Here is a 14,626-nt window from a genome sequence, read left to right on the forward strand (position 1 = left end):
GAGGTGAGTCTCGCCCCTGCCGAAAGGCCTTGAAAGTGCGTCACCGTGGCGTTGAAGATAGGCCCGCTAACAAGCTAACTTTGGTGAATACGTGAGCCTACTTTCAAACCGCGCTATTAATTAGATGCCCTTCGAGGACGCGTTTTGATGCGATTGAACTAAATTAATGTTCTGTTTTTGTCCATTTACTTGCTTTCAATTTCTGTCAACAATCATCAAAACGTCAAAAAGCATTTACAACATGTCTGAAGATCTAGCTGAGTGGTTGAGTGATTCTAACGAGGTATTAAATCTGCAATTTGGTAAGTTATCGTTATCGTCCTTGCTGCTGTCAGCGGATAAGCGAGGTTTGATTCAACGCTTTCATGTTTTTTGGTAACAATGTATCTTAAAGTGAAAGTGAACGGATGTAGCTGATCCATTCCCATTACTGGTAGTCAGGGATCCTGAGGATGAAGATGTACTTCAATACCAAGAACAACAAGCTATTGAACCATTTAACCCTTCGTTCACGTATCCTATATTCGGTGAACATGAGAAGATATTTGGGTATAAAGGATTAGATATACAGGTAAATAAGGCTTTTCATTCATCCCGGAGATTGCTTTTCAGCAGATGCAGTCATGATAGACGACAGGATATAAGCTGATAAAGCTCTCAATATAGTTAAAATTCGCTTCAGGTTCTTTACGTCAATATTTATCGATAAATTACGATTCCAAAATAACATCAACAGCTACACCAGCAGATGAGATAGAAGGAACTTTATATAAATTTATTCCTCCAGATTATACCAAGTCGGATTTGGACTTTAAACGATTAGTAGAGAAAGATGCAGAGAATTTTAAACCTCTTGGGGATAAGATAGGTTCATATGTTAGACCACCTGCAACGACGAAAGGGAAATCCAAGGGCAAAGCTAAGGCTAAAGGATCCCAGGTTGAAGGAGAATTCAAAGAGGATGATGAAGGTGCGGTTGTATTTGAGATGTATAAAGTGAGCCTATCTGAATCCTTGGCATACCGAACTCAGAAGGACCAAGCTGATCAGAATATACCAGTCAAATTGGAATACACCTGGATTTAGGGAATATCACAGGAGGATGCAGTTGTTCATCTTACTGTTCATAGAAGGAGGAAGTTATGTTCATGTGAGTATGCCCGAAGTCAATTGATCTGCCGGAAACGGCTCCACAATCGGGCGATTTAGCTGATTGACCTCGACTAATTAGGAAGATGAAGACTCTTGGGAATTCATAACGCTGTACGAAAGACGAAAACGTCCTAACAGCGAAATACATACGTATCACTTTGTAGGATATACATCAGTTTATCCATTCTGGTGTTATCCAGATCAAGTACGATTGAGATTAAGTCAATTTGTGATTTTACCGCCATATCAAAATCAAGGTCATGGATGTAAGTGACCATCAAAAGTAAATATGATTAAAGCTAATAGACATCTTGGATATTAAACCATAAAGCTAAATTATATTCAACACTTTTTTCAACAATGTTATCTCGTTCTGAAGTTGCAGAATTAACAGTAGAAGATCCAGCAGAAGCATTTGAAGATTTAAGAGATAGAAATGATTTAAGATTTTTAATTAAACAAGATATAATTTCTGATCCATTATTTAATATTGTTGGATTAGGAAATGATAAAGATAAAATAAATCAAAGAATAGAATGGGAAAAGAATATTAGAAAAAAATATAAAATTGCAAAAAGGCAATTTGATAGATTATTAGAAATGCTTTTATTAAAAGAATTAAATCAATTAAATGAAAATCAAGTTAAACAATATAGATTACATGTTAAAGCTCGATTATTTAGGTTTAATTATGTAAGTAATGATATCCCTTTTAAATCTACCTACCTATCATTTTCAAACTAATCAAATAAATTTGTAGGAAATGTTATCACAGATGACACCTCAAGAACGTAAAGATGCTTTAGCAAAAACTTATGAAAGTGTAATTGAAGATTATGAAAGGATATTAGAGATGACATTTCATTAGATCTGATGAGCATGTGTCATGAAATGAAGAAGAAGAAGAAGAGACAGCAGCATAAAGTTAAGAATATATAGCATAGTGGAAATGCGAGTTACCAAATCGCAAATCGTGTCACCTGGAGAAACTCAATGCCAGTAATGCATTGAGTAGGGCTAAGTCAATCTGAATCTCAGTGACTTACATATATCCTTAAGACTGAATGACATGATTGGACAAGTATAATCGAATGATGAATTTATGCATTTTCATGATGAATGATTTGAAGTATTAAAATTAATTGAGATAAATACAATGAAGATATATTAATTTTGTTTGTGATGATTGAAATGAGTATTAATTATTACCTTTAATTTATTTATATATACTTTTATTTTTCAAGGTATCTGCATTTGAAAGTAAATTGTAATCTTTTTTAAAAATAAAACAAAATCAACTTTCAACTTTCCAAAGTTGTCTAGTTTTTTTAGGTTTTCTACTAATATGAATTTCCATACCTTCACCACCTTTAAAAGCTAAAACAACACTTTCTTCTAATAATACTAAATTATTATTTTTAATTATTAAATTTGAATTTGAATTTGAATTATTATTATTATTATTATTTAATTTTTTACGTTGATTAATAATTTTTTTTGTAAATGAAAATCTTTCTTGCATTGAATTTATTTTTAATTTATTTGATTCTAAAATAAATTTAAATAATTCATAAGGTAATTTTGAAAATAAATTTAAAATTTCATTTGATTTTGTTAAATCATAAATTGAATATTTTTCAAAAAGTTGATTTAATAAATAATCAATTCTACAATTACCAAAAAAAAAAAATCATTAAAAATTAATTCAGTTTATTTTTTTACTGATTAGAATTCTTTAAAAAAAAAAGGCTTACACATCTTTTTTTAATTTAGCTGTCCATTCACCATATCTATTTTCATTTTCTTCCCAATTTTCTTTATTTAAAATTTGATTATGATTTGTATTATTTAAATCTCCATTTCCATTTCTAAATCCATTAGAAAGTATATCAACAGGTTGTGATAACCATTCAATCATTTCTATTATATTTGAAGGATCAATTGAAGATTTAATAATTTCATATGAATGATTAACGAGTTCAGGCATTCCACCAAAGAGATATGAAGTAGCCAAAATAGATTTAGCATTATTTTGTTTTATTAAATCATGTGAAGGATCTATAATCAAAATAATCATTAATCAATCATTGAAATTCAAATCAAACATATTATTTGATTGAGTGAGGAAATCTCACTATAAAGATGTTGTAATGTAATATGAACTGATTCTTGATTTATATTTTCATCAGCAAAATTTAAATGTATATTTGATCCAGGAGCAACATTTCTCATAATATTTGATAAATAAGGACTTTTAGCAAGAAGAACTAGTTATTACATTAGGAAAATGTATTAGCTTAATTCTAATATCTTTGTAGAGAGAGTTCAATTCTCACTTCGATGAGCTTTTAATCCACTTTGAAAAAAAGTTAAATTAACATCCGCCCAATCTTGATGTAAGTATCCAACATTATATATCCAATTGGTTGAATTTATGGCATGTTCATATAATCCCGAATCGACTGTATGACTATAAGAGATTTACATATTTTAGCTTATTTTTCAAAGCAGGCTTCATCAGTCTGTACAATTTGAGCAAGGAAAGAAAATCAAAGGGGGAAAAGGAAAAATGGCTTACCTTACTGCAACACTTTTGGAACTTTCCCCTCCATTTTGGATTTCTTCATTACCATTGAGAGTGGAAGACATGATTTCAGTTGTGTAAGTTATAACGTGTCAAATCAGAGTATCGCTTGCAAAGATCTTGATCAGAAGCGGAAGAGACAAAGGTCGATATAAGGAATGTTAGGATACTTGATTGTTCCTTTCGACCTGTCCGATTGACTTTTGTAGCAGTTCTATTCGGGGTTAGCTTGACCAACTTGATATACACCTTAGGATACTCGGAAATATATGCAGGAAGAATAGAGAAAGAAGAGGAAGAAAGGTCAATATTTCCCCAAGAATCGTTCGAAAGCATTACCGGAAAAAATCAACCTCCACATTCTCCTTCTTCCTTCCTTCCTTCCTTCCTTCCTTAAGAGCCAAAATATCATTAACCGTCTGTCTATCTAAAAGTGTACACCATAGGAATCTCAGATATACCTTCTATCAATCTATACAAAGACGGAGACTGAAGCTGTCAATTACATACAAAGTGGCAGAAGCGCAACATTTAAATAAGATGCATCGTCATCCTCGAAGACATTATAAGTCGCAAAATGCTATTCAACCTCCAATTCAAGTACTTTCACCTGCAGGAGATGATGAACCTCTTACGATAACTATGCTTGGAGCAGGACAAGAAGTTGGAAGATCATGTTGTGTAATTGAACATAGAGGTAAAAAAATAGTTTGTGATGCAGGTTTACATCCTGCTCATCCTGGTTTAGGAAGTTTACCTTTTATAGATGAGGTAGATTGGTCAACTGTTGATGCTATTTTAGTAACTCAGTAGGTTTCAGTTGTACAAATGGTGAAATATCATAGAACTATATCTGATTGTCTTATCTCATGTTTCTTTTGATTCTTTGAGCTGAATGAATTTTTGACTGAATAGCTTCCATGTTGATCATGCGGCCGCTTTGCCTTATATAATGGAGAAGGTGAGCTGAACAGTCTAATCTTGAAAGAGAGTCGCTGACATTTTATATTTTAGACGAATTTCAAAGATGGGAATGGAAAAGTATACATGACACATGCTACGAAAGCGATTTACGGGTTAACAATGATGGATACAGTGCGGATAAAGTGAGTATCCCAGCTTCAACCTGTTCAAGTTGTTATGCTTTTCCCTCATGTGCCAGGCAAGAGAGATTGACCTTGCCTTGCATCGTTAGTGATCAAAATCCTGATGTTTCTGGGAAATTATATGATGAAGCCGACGTTCAATCATCATGGCAATCAACAATAGCAGTAGATTATCATCAAGATATAGTAATTTCTGGTGGATTAAGATTTACACCTTATCATGCAGGTCACGTATTAGGAGCTTCAATGTTTATGATTGAAATTGCTGGACTTAAAATACTTTATACGGGAGATTATTCAAGAGAAGAAGATCGTCATTTAGTTGTAGCTGAAATTCCACCTATTAAACCTGATGTAATGATTTGTGAAAGTACTTTTGGTGTACATACTCTTCCAGATAGGAAAGAAAAGGAAGAACAATTTACGAGTGAGTAAAAATTAGAGGGGCACCAGTATTGAATTTTTGTTTGACATTTTTATATTTTTTCTTATTAGCTCTTGTTGCAAATATAGTTAGAAGAGGAGGAAGATGTTTAATGCCAATACCTTCTTTTGGAAATGGACAAGAATTAGCTTTATTATTAGATGAATTTTGGTCAGAACATCCAGAACTTCAAAATATACCTGTTTATTTCGCTTCTGGTTTATTTCAAAGAGGAATGAGAGTTTATAAAACTTATGTTCATACAATGAATCAAAATATTAGATCAAGATTTGCAAGAAGAGATAATCCATTTGATTTTAAATTTGTAAAATGGTTAAAAGATCCAAAAAAATTAAATGAACATAAAGGTCCTTGTGTAGTAATGGCTTCTGCACAATTCATGTCATTTGGTTTATCAAGAGAATTATTAGAAGATTGGGCTGCTGATAGTAAAAATGGAGTTATAGTTACTGGTTATTCTATTGAAGGTACAATGGCTAGAGTGAGTGAAATCTTCTTTACAGGCAAAATAGAACTTAGGCTTAAGCAAAATTATGCGTTCTATTTAGACCTTACTTTCTGAACCTGATCATATTGAATCATTAAAAGGAGGAAATATACCTCGTCGATTAACTGTAAAGGAAATTTCTTTTGGTGCTCATGTAGATTACGCACAAAATTCGAAATTCATTCAAGAGATAGGAGCTCAACATATAGTTTTAGTACATGGAGAAGCTTCACAAATGGGTAGATTAAGAGCAGCTCTGAGAGATACATATGCTACAAGAGGTCAAGAAATCAATATTCATACACCTAGGAATTGTGAACCGTTAGTTTTGACTTTCAGGCAAGAAAGGGTTGTCAAGGTGTGTAAATTCCATCTTCCTTATGCTTTTCGAATTGAGATGTTGACCACGAATCTTTAGGCTATCGGATCCCTAGCTGCTGATCGACCTGTACATGGTACACCGTTAAAGGGATTATTAGTATCGAAAGATTTTTCATATACATTACTTGATCCAAAAGATTTGAAAGATTTTACTGGATTATCAACGAGTACATTGTTACAAAAGCAATCTATACCGATAGGAGTAGATTGGAGTGTTATACGTTGGCATCTGGAAGGGATGTATGGAGAAGTAGAAGAAGGTTTTGATGAAGAAGGAAAAGCAAGTTTTACTGTGAGTTCACTTTCTCAAATGTTAAAGAATTTCAAGGGTTTAGACTGAGAATGTAATTCACCTATAAAGATTATGAATGCTGTCAAAGTTGTACAAATCTCAGAAATGGTGGTTGAAATTCAATGGTCTTCTAATTCAAGTAATGATATGATAGCGGATAGTGCTTTAGCTGTTTTATTAGGTATTGACGGTAGTCCTGCTACAGTAAAACGTAAGTTCTTCTTTGATGTATTCATACATCTTGAGATGAGAATTGAAATTGAGATTGTTATACAGTCACATCGCATCCGCATCAGCATTCACATCATGATCACTCCAATTCTCATAAAGATGATACCACTAATCGTAATTCGGATGAAAATGAATTAATAAAGGGAAATGAAGAATTTGATAAGATAAAAATGTTTTTAGAAGCTCATTTTGGTAATGTCTCAGGACCTAATTTATCTTTAGCAGAAGGAGAAGAAGATGAATTATTACTCATGACAATTAATATTGATGAGGTAATAGCCAAACTTGACTTAATATCAATGGTTAGTCTTCCTTATTTGCGTTCAATATTGCATATTGAACTCATAAATAAAGCTGAATTATAATCTTTTTTTTTCATTTTTTACTTTGTTTTAGAGAGTTGAATCTGATTCATCTGATTTGAAAAAAAGAGTTGAAACTGTATTGGAAATGGCTTTAACTACTTTACAACCTCTTTCTAGACGTTTTATTGGATCAGGCGTTAATCTTAATTTAAATGAAATAACTATCACCGCATAATTTGCTTTTTTAAATGGGAATTTTGAAATAAATTTTTCATCTTTGTTCAAATGATAAATCATGTTGTATTTCTAGATGTTTTGCATGAATACGATAGCATAATGATTATATTACAAATTCTTCCTTTACATTTGTCTATGATCTATGATGGAACATTCAATTCATTTTAGAGTAAGACGTTTGTTCGTGATATTTCATTTATGCAAAATCTAATGATGATTACCAATTCATCGATTCTTCCTTCGATGGGTTTCGCGATATCGACATGCAGTTTTCGTGAAAATTGATTCTCAAATCTCCAGATTTGCCCAATCAGTCCCATACGAGTTTACCATTTTCATTCAAAGTAGCTTTTGATGAATTATTCAATGTACCATTCTTACTTAAAACTTTCCCTCGATTTGAATTAGATTGTTTTGCAGCGTAAAGTTCGTTAATTCGTTCTCTACGAAAAGATAAATAGACAAATCAGTAAATGTTGAACAATAGAATTATATCACGAAATCCAATTTTTTACCTTTCAAGATCTTTTCTATGTAATGCTAATCTTCTTTGTCTTTCAATTTCTTCAGCTTCTCTAGCTAATTTTTTTTCTTCTGCTTTTTTAGCGTTCTTCTTTTGTTGTCGAGATGCTGCTCCTGGTGGTAATGGAAGAGAAGTTGAAGTTGATTGAGAAGAAAAAGGATCTGATGAAATGTTAAGATGTGACGATGTTTCTACGCAAAAGAAAGGATGTATCAGCCAACTAGCAATTTGAGAATGCGAATGGACGGCAGCAAGTGAAGCATAAATGAGGATAACATGATCAAGTCAACTCACTCTTCTTCTTGCTAGTTACTACATCCCACCCATCATTCTGTATTGGTTTTACCTTTTCAAAATCAGTCAAGTTAGAGTAATCATTCTCGAAAGTGTTGATCCTTTCATCGGCATTGCCTGATCCTGATTCTGGTGTTTCATCTTCTGATTCTGATTCATCAATTTGTTCTGAAGCAGGTTCAGAAATGACGTTGAATGAATTGGATTTATTGGTACTTGATGCATTGTTGGAAGAAGTCACTCTCATTACTCTTGCAATTTGACCAGGTCTGTCTTCTGGAGCTAACATACTTTGAAACTCAAATACAATTAGCTGAAATTCCTGTTTAAATTGACTAACCTGATTTAGGGTGTAGATAATAACTTACTCGTCAACTTTCGTTTTAGGTTGTTTGGGTAAAAGCTTTTCGGCTAATAATCTCTTTTTTTGTTTCGGTTGTTGTTGTTGTTGTGTTTTCCCTTCATCTTTGCTTTCTCCTAAAGCTATTTTATCTGCTTCTTCATTATTAGCTTCTTTAATTCCTTTATCGGTAATATAATTGTCGTTTGAATCTTGCTTTCCAGGCTTTTCGCCTAAGACGATTTCATCTGATTCCTTAGATCCATTAGTAGGTCCTATTTGGGATTTAGATTGTTTCTTTTTATTTCTCTTTTTTGATGAAGTACTTTGATTCGCTTCGTGAGCTCGAGCTGTAGCTGATGGATTAGAAGGGATATATTGATAGCCGAATGCCAGAACGATTAAAAGAGCCGCTCCGATTAGCGTTTCGTTGGATATGTATGGCATAGCGTACAAGATATTTTCGAAGGATTGCGATTGAATGAGATGTTAGTTGTCAACATAGTTTTGATAATGTATAGTGAACGAAGAGTGTATGGTGACGGTCATTATTGATGGATGTATGGATGTATCAAATTACGTAACATCGCCGGTCAGGAACGTGCCTTAGGTTAATGAATCATTTGTAAGCTGATACGTGGCATCTTTGTTTTGTTACGTGTTCTTCTCTTTTCTTTACTTTTCTTTTTTTGAATAAACGCCTTTTCTTAATCTTTCAACCCATCTCAACTTGTCAATTCCTTTACTGGACATCCTGACAAATAAAGGCAAACTTTGCTCAACCTTTGCTTCTGAAAAGTCAGACGCAAAGTACATCAGCAATTGCTTGTGAAGGCATAGAATCCGCTCAAAAAACTCGGCTGTTCATAGTGGGGAATAGCAGAATCGCAAGAAATACATTTATTTGCTAGCTGGACTTAGCAGATCACATCGGAAAACCATCTCGCTCCTTTCTAGTGGCCTCTTGTTCGCTCATTCTACCAACAACATGCTGGCCAACGCTTGGACATTCACTCCCAACGATGCATTAGCATATTTCGGGACGCATCCCGAAAATGGACTAACAGAGGAACAAGTCAAAAGAAATAGAGAAGCGTATGGGGAGAATTGTAAGTTGCTCGCTTCCTAACTGATCGATACTATGGAAGCTTGATGCTCATGACTCTCAATGCAACAGCTTTACCAGAAGCAGCACCTACATCCTTACTCAAGCTTATCCTTGCTCAATTCAAAGATCAATTAGTCCTCATCCTTCTTGGATCAGCGGTGGTCTCCTTCGTATTAGCACTTTTCGAAGACGTGTCTGAACCTGGAGGATCATGGTTAACCGCCTTTGTGGAGCCCTCCGTGATTCTCCTAATCTTGATAGCCAACGCTACGGTCGGTGTTGTTCAGGAAACCAATGCGGAAAAGGCTATCGATGTGAGTGTTTGAGCTGTTTTGACGGTATCACTCTGTACAAAGCTGAAGAAGATTTCGTAGGCCTTGAAGGAATATTCACCCGACGAAGCCTCTGTTATACGGTCCGGTCGTTTGATCAAAATTCCTGCTTCCGAGCTCGTACCTGGAGACATCGTTTCTGTTCACGTTGGAGACCGAATCCCAGCAGATTGCCGAATCCTGTCATTCTCGTCGTCTTCATTTAGAGTAGATCAAGCTATGTTGACTGGAGAATCCATGTCCGTTGGAAAGACCGAAAACGTTGTAAAGGACACGACTGCTGTTAAACAAGATATGGTCAACATGTTGTTCTCCGGAACGACCGTAGTCAACGGAGCTGCTAAAGCTGTAGTCGCTTTGACCGGATCCAGAACAGCTATTGGTGCCATCCACTCAAGTATTTCAAAGGATGATGAGGAAGAGGAGAAGACTCCATTAAAGAGGAAATTAGATGATTTCGGAGATCAATTAGCAAAGGTCATCTCGGTCATTTGTGTACTCGTTTGGCTAGTTAATATCCGACATTTCAACGATCCAAGTCATCACGGCTGGCTTGGCGGTGCTATCTACTACCTTAAAATCGCTGTCGCTCTTGCCGTTGCAGCTATCCCAGAAGGTTTGGCTGCTGTCATAACTGCTTGTTTAGCTCTGGGAACTAAAAAAATGGCCAAACGAGGCGCAATTGTTAGAAACTTGCCAAGTGTGGAGACCTTAGGTTGTACAAACGTCATTTGCTCTGATAAAACTGGTATGTCAGCTTTCAGGCAAGGGCTAAAGCTACTTCGGCTGACGGTCCTCTCAGGTACACTGACCACAAATCAAATGAGTGTCGCTCGATTCTTGACTTGCGGTAGCACCGGTTTCGCCGAATACCAAGTTGGTGGTACTACTTTCGCTCCCACTGGATCTATCACCACAATTGATGGCCAACATGCCGAGAAGACTGCTGTCAGAACCGCTCCTGTCAATAAGCTTGTGGAAATCAGTGCTATCTGTAATGACGCCAAGATCGCTTACAATGCCGTGAGTAAATTGGATGTGGGGTGAATATCGAACTTACAATTAATTAGGAAACCGACACTTACACCAATGTCGGCGAACCAACCGAAGCTGCACTTAAAGTACTGGTCGAAAAACTCGCTTCGGATTCTGATGCATTCAACACTGGTCTCGCTAACCTCGGTCCTCAAGCTCGAGCTACTGCCGTTAACGACCACTACGAAACCCGTGTCAAACGAGTTTTGACCTTCGAGTTCACCCGTGATCGGAAATCCATGTCGGTTCTCGCTCAAACGCCCACTGGCACTTCTCTGCTCGTCAAGGGTGCACCTGAATCTGTCATTGAAAGATGTAGCAGAGTTATTCTCCCTTCTGGCGTCTCCGACCTTACACCTGCGCTCCGAGAACAACTTGCACAAAAACAATTAGAATACGGTCATAAAGGTCTCCGAACTCTCGCTCTTGCCTACCTCGAAGAGTCGGACAATGATGTCTCGCACTACAAAACCAATTCTGCTGAAGATTACATCAAATTCGAAAGGGATATGACCTTTGTCGGATTGGTTGGTATGCTTGATCCCCCTCGACCTGAAGTCAAAGATGCCATCGCAAAATGTAAGACTGCTGGAATTAGAACAATCGTCATCACCGGTGACAACAAAAATACAGCCGAAACAATCTGTCGGGAAATTGGTGTGTTTGGTATTGATGAAGATTTAACTGGAAAATCCTATACTGGAAGAGAATTAGATGCTCTGTCACAAGAAGAAAAAATCGCTGCTGTCCAACGTGCCTCATTGTTTTCTCGAACTGAGCCAACCCATAAATCGCAATTGGTCGACTTGTTGCAAGGTTTAGGATTGGTAGTAGCTATGACTGGTGACGGTGTCAACGATGCTCCCGCTCTTAAGAAGGCTGATATCGGTATTGCTATGGGATCTGGTACAGATGTAGCTAAGTTGGCCGCGGATATGGTTCTCGCTACGGACAATTTCGCTACCATCGAAAAAGCAGTCGAAGAAGGTCGAGCAATTTACAATAACACTAAACAGTTTATTCGATATTTGATCTCTTCAAATATCGGAGAAGTAGTTTCAATTTTCCTGACTGTCCTTCTTGGTATGCCTGAAGCTCTCATTCCCGTACAATTACTCTGGGTAAACTTAATCACCGATGGATTACCTGCTACCGCTCTCGGATTTAATCCTCCAGATCATCAAATCATGAAAACACCTCCTAGATCCTCAAAAGAACCTTTGGTTGGTGGTTGGTTGTTCTTCAGGTATATGGTCATTGGGATTTATGTTGGTGCGGCCACTGTTTTCGGATATGCTTGGTGGTTTATGTTCTACACTGGTGGTCCTCAAATTAGCTTCCACGAGTTGGTGAGTGAATCGAGTCTCCTCGTTCAGAGAAAATATGGAAACTGATACAGTGATATCGGTTATAGACTCATTTCCATCAATGTTCAAGCTCATTCCCAAATTTAGATTGCTCAATGTTTACAGGTTTACCATCCATGCGCGCAACAACAGTATCACTTTCAATCCTGGTGGTCATCGAAATGTTCAACGCCTGTAACTCGTTGAGTGAAAATGAAAGTTTATTAGTATTACCACTTTGGACAAACCCTTATCTCGTTGCATCAATCGCACTTTCAATGGCTTTACATTTCATGATTCTTTACGTACCTTTCTTCCGAACTATGTTCAGAATTACTGCTTTGAATCAAGAAGAATGGATTGCTGTTGTTCTGATTTCAGCTCCGGTAATTGTTATTGATGAAATTTTGAAATGGGTTAGTATGAGATTAGATGTTAGTGGAAGTAAGAAAGTCAAAAAAGATTGATTGGCTAAGGTAGATAAGATTGGAAAGTGGTTTTGAACTTTAGAATGTGTGTGGGGAAGACATAACTTAGATGATAGAAAGTGGAATAGATTTACATACAATTGCAAAATATTTTAGACATATAGTTTTATCGTAAACATGCATGGATTTCATTGTTATCAGTGTATCAAGGTTTGATTTCTATAATTTTACATCTACTGAGTTTATTGACATATTGATTTGGGATTATTTGAGAATAACTTAGAATACCATTCCAAATTGATTTGTTTGATTAATCATAAAATTACACATTTCTTAGTTTTTATTCTTTTTCTTCTACTAATATTATAATTATTATTTAGATAATCTTTATTTTTTTCTTGACGTTTTGATAATTCATTTTTTCTTAATTGACGTACAATATCTTCAAATACTGAATTTATATTAATTGATGTACGCTATTTAATCAAAAAAGTAAATCAATTTATAATTTCAATTCTATCATATCTTCATATTATTGAACCAATGAAATTGGATGATTGAAAATTCAAAACAAAATTTAGAAAAAATCAATAAAAACTTACAGCAGAAGTTTCATAATAAGAACAATTCCAATTTAATGATAATTTTTCACCTTCTGTGGTATCTACTTCTCTTTCATCTATTAAATCTGATTTATCTAATTACGATGAATAATTAATCATTATATATTATTTCTTTTTAAGATGAATTCGTTAAACTTACTCCCTACAATTACTATTGGAATTATTCTTCCACCTTCAGATAATTTTATACGTTGTATAGCATCATAAGTACGCAATACTTCTTCAAAAGAATCTCTTTGACATAATCTGAATTTGAAGATTTAATATATAAGTAAATCAATATCATAAATCGAAGGAATAATCTTGAAATAATTATAAAGAAGAAACAAAAAAAATTAACTTGCGAGAATACTAATATGAAACCTTCTGATTCACGTATAAACATATCATTCAAAGTAAGATATTGATCAATACCAGCTATGAAAATATTTTTAAATTCAGCATGAATATTCAAAAAACATACTTAAAAAGAATGAAAATTTGATTATTCCAATTACATCTCACCTGTATCAAGTATTTCTAAAAGACAAGGTTGATTATCTACATTAAATTGTTTACGATCTACAATCAATCAAATAACAAAATTCCAATTAATATTCTATCTAATATACTTCATATAAGTGAAATCCACTTACATGAATCCTCAACTATTATCATATTATTTCAAAATTAGCTTGATAGCTATAATTAATTCAAAATTTCATACTCACTAGTTGGATCATACCACTCAAGATATGAACCATTTATGAACCTAACAGTTATAGCTGATTTACCTACTCCACCTGAACCCATTACAGCGCACTAATCGTCATATTTCAATATATCAATAATAACAAAAAGGAATAATCGAGTAATTTTATATTGTGACTTACTTGAAATACTCTCATTTCTGTGATTATATCAATACTATTTGTCAATAGAAATTAAGTGATTTAAAATTCAATAATGAGATATTTAGTGAGCCAAATTGACGGTTGTAAATTATGATCCTTCCTTTGGGTTTTGTTTCGTTTATAACCTTAGCTATTTATCATCTGTCTTTCATTGACTTTATTGTAAGTTGAATTAATATTGATCAAGGCAAAATTCAATTTGTTTTTCTTATTTTTACATGTCAATAAGTACTCAAGGAGTGATCATCAACAAATCACCAAGCTTTTAAGTTCCCAAATTTCTTAATCAATGATCATAATTACATTCTTAGTCATATCTTTTCAGAGGCTCGAGCTCAGCATAAGACTAATGAAACGCAGGTCAGTGTGTTATGACTATATAAAATAGTTCGTTTCATCGGGATCATCTTAGATCACCTTTAAATTATCGATCTGATTTGATCATGTATTTGTATATGAAGATTACTTCTGATCTTGCATTCTA

At 34.6% G+C, this 14,626-nt stretch overlaps 6 protein-coding genes across 6 annotated transcripts; 3 read left to right on the forward strand and 3 right to left on the reverse strand.

Annotated features, from left to right (window-relative positions):
* Window positions 1–241: 241 nt before the first annotated feature.
* On the forward strand, window positions 242–2,020 carry I206_102716 (histone acetyltransferase type B catalytic subunit; the record flags this gene model as incomplete). The annotated part of the gene is made up of 7 exons (XM_019154822.1): window positions 242–302; window positions 438–571; window positions 667–996; window positions 1,061–1,150; window positions 1,232–1,418; window positions 1,484–1,845; window positions 1,913–2,020. The coding sequence occupies 7 exons, from the start codon at window positions 242–244 to the stop codon at window positions 2,018–2,020; spliced, it is 1,272 nt and encodes a 423-aa protein (XP_019012225.1).
* A 426-nt stretch (window positions 2,021–2,446) lies between these two features.
* Window positions 2,447–3,801, reverse strand: I206_102717 (uncharacterized protein; the record flags this gene model as incomplete). The annotated part of the gene is made up of 5 exons (XM_019154823.1): window positions 2,447–2,819; window positions 2,907–3,210; window positions 3,288–3,419; window positions 3,489–3,622; window positions 3,731–3,801. 5 exons carry the CDS (start codon window positions 3,799–3,801, stop codon window positions 2,447–2,449), a joined length of 1,014 nt encoding a protein of 337 aa, XP_019012226.1.
* A 475-nt stretch (window positions 3,802–4,276) lies between these two features.
* On the forward strand, window positions 4,277–7,218 carry I206_102718 (endoribonuclease YSH1; the record flags this gene model as incomplete). The annotated part of the gene is made up of 10 exons (XM_019154824.1): window positions 4,277–4,545; window positions 4,652–4,697; window positions 4,751–4,842; window positions 4,932–5,269; window positions 5,338–5,768; window positions 5,836–6,132; window positions 6,193–6,447; window positions 6,517–6,658; window positions 6,724–6,980; window positions 7,075–7,218. 10 exons carry the CDS (start codon window positions 4,277–4,279, stop codon window positions 7,216–7,218), a joined length of 2,271 nt encoding a protein of 756 aa, XP_019012227.1.
* Window positions 7,219–7,530: 312 nt separating this feature from the next.
* I206_102719 (uncharacterized protein) lies at window positions 7,531–8,824 on the reverse strand (the record flags this gene model as incomplete). Its single annotated transcript, XM_019154825.1, has 4 exons — window positions 7,531–7,663; window positions 7,736–7,934; window positions 8,038–8,327; window positions 8,406–8,824. The coding sequence occupies 4 exons, from the start codon at window positions 8,822–8,824 to the stop codon at window positions 7,531–7,533; spliced, it is 1,041 nt and encodes a 346-aa protein (XP_019012228.1).
* A 541-nt stretch (window positions 8,825–9,365) lies between these two features.
* I206_102720 (potassium/sodium efflux P-type ATPase, fungal-type) lies at window positions 9,366–12,665 on the forward strand (the record flags this gene model as incomplete). The annotated part of the gene is made up of 6 exons (XM_019154826.1): window positions 9,366–9,486; window positions 9,555–9,799; window positions 9,860–10,565; window positions 10,620–10,840; window positions 10,888–12,201; window positions 12,267–12,665. 6 exons carry the CDS (start codon window positions 9,366–9,368, stop codon window positions 12,663–12,665), a joined length of 3,006 nt encoding a protein of 1,001 aa, XP_019012229.1.
* A 275-nt stretch (window positions 12,666–12,940) lies between these two features.
* I206_102721 (uncharacterized protein) lies at window positions 12,941–14,136 on the reverse strand (the record flags this gene model as incomplete). Its single annotated transcript, XM_070202614.1, has 7 exons — window positions 12,941–13,102; window positions 13,229–13,323; window positions 13,389–13,495; window positions 13,594–13,666; window positions 13,754–13,810; window positions 13,960–14,050; window positions 14,122–14,136. 7 exons carry the CDS (start codon window positions 14,134–14,136, stop codon window positions 12,941–12,943), a joined length of 600 nt encoding a protein of 199 aa, XP_070058715.1.
* Window positions 14,137–14,626: the final 490 nt, after the last annotated feature.

Source organism: Kwoniella pini, chromosome 3 (assembly GCF_000512605.2).
Source record: "Kwoniella pini CBS 10737 chromosome 3, complete sequence".
Classification (NCBI taxonomy): Eukaryota; Fungi; Basidiomycota; class Tremellomycetes; order Tremellales; family Cryptococcaceae; genus Kwoniella; species Kwoniella pini.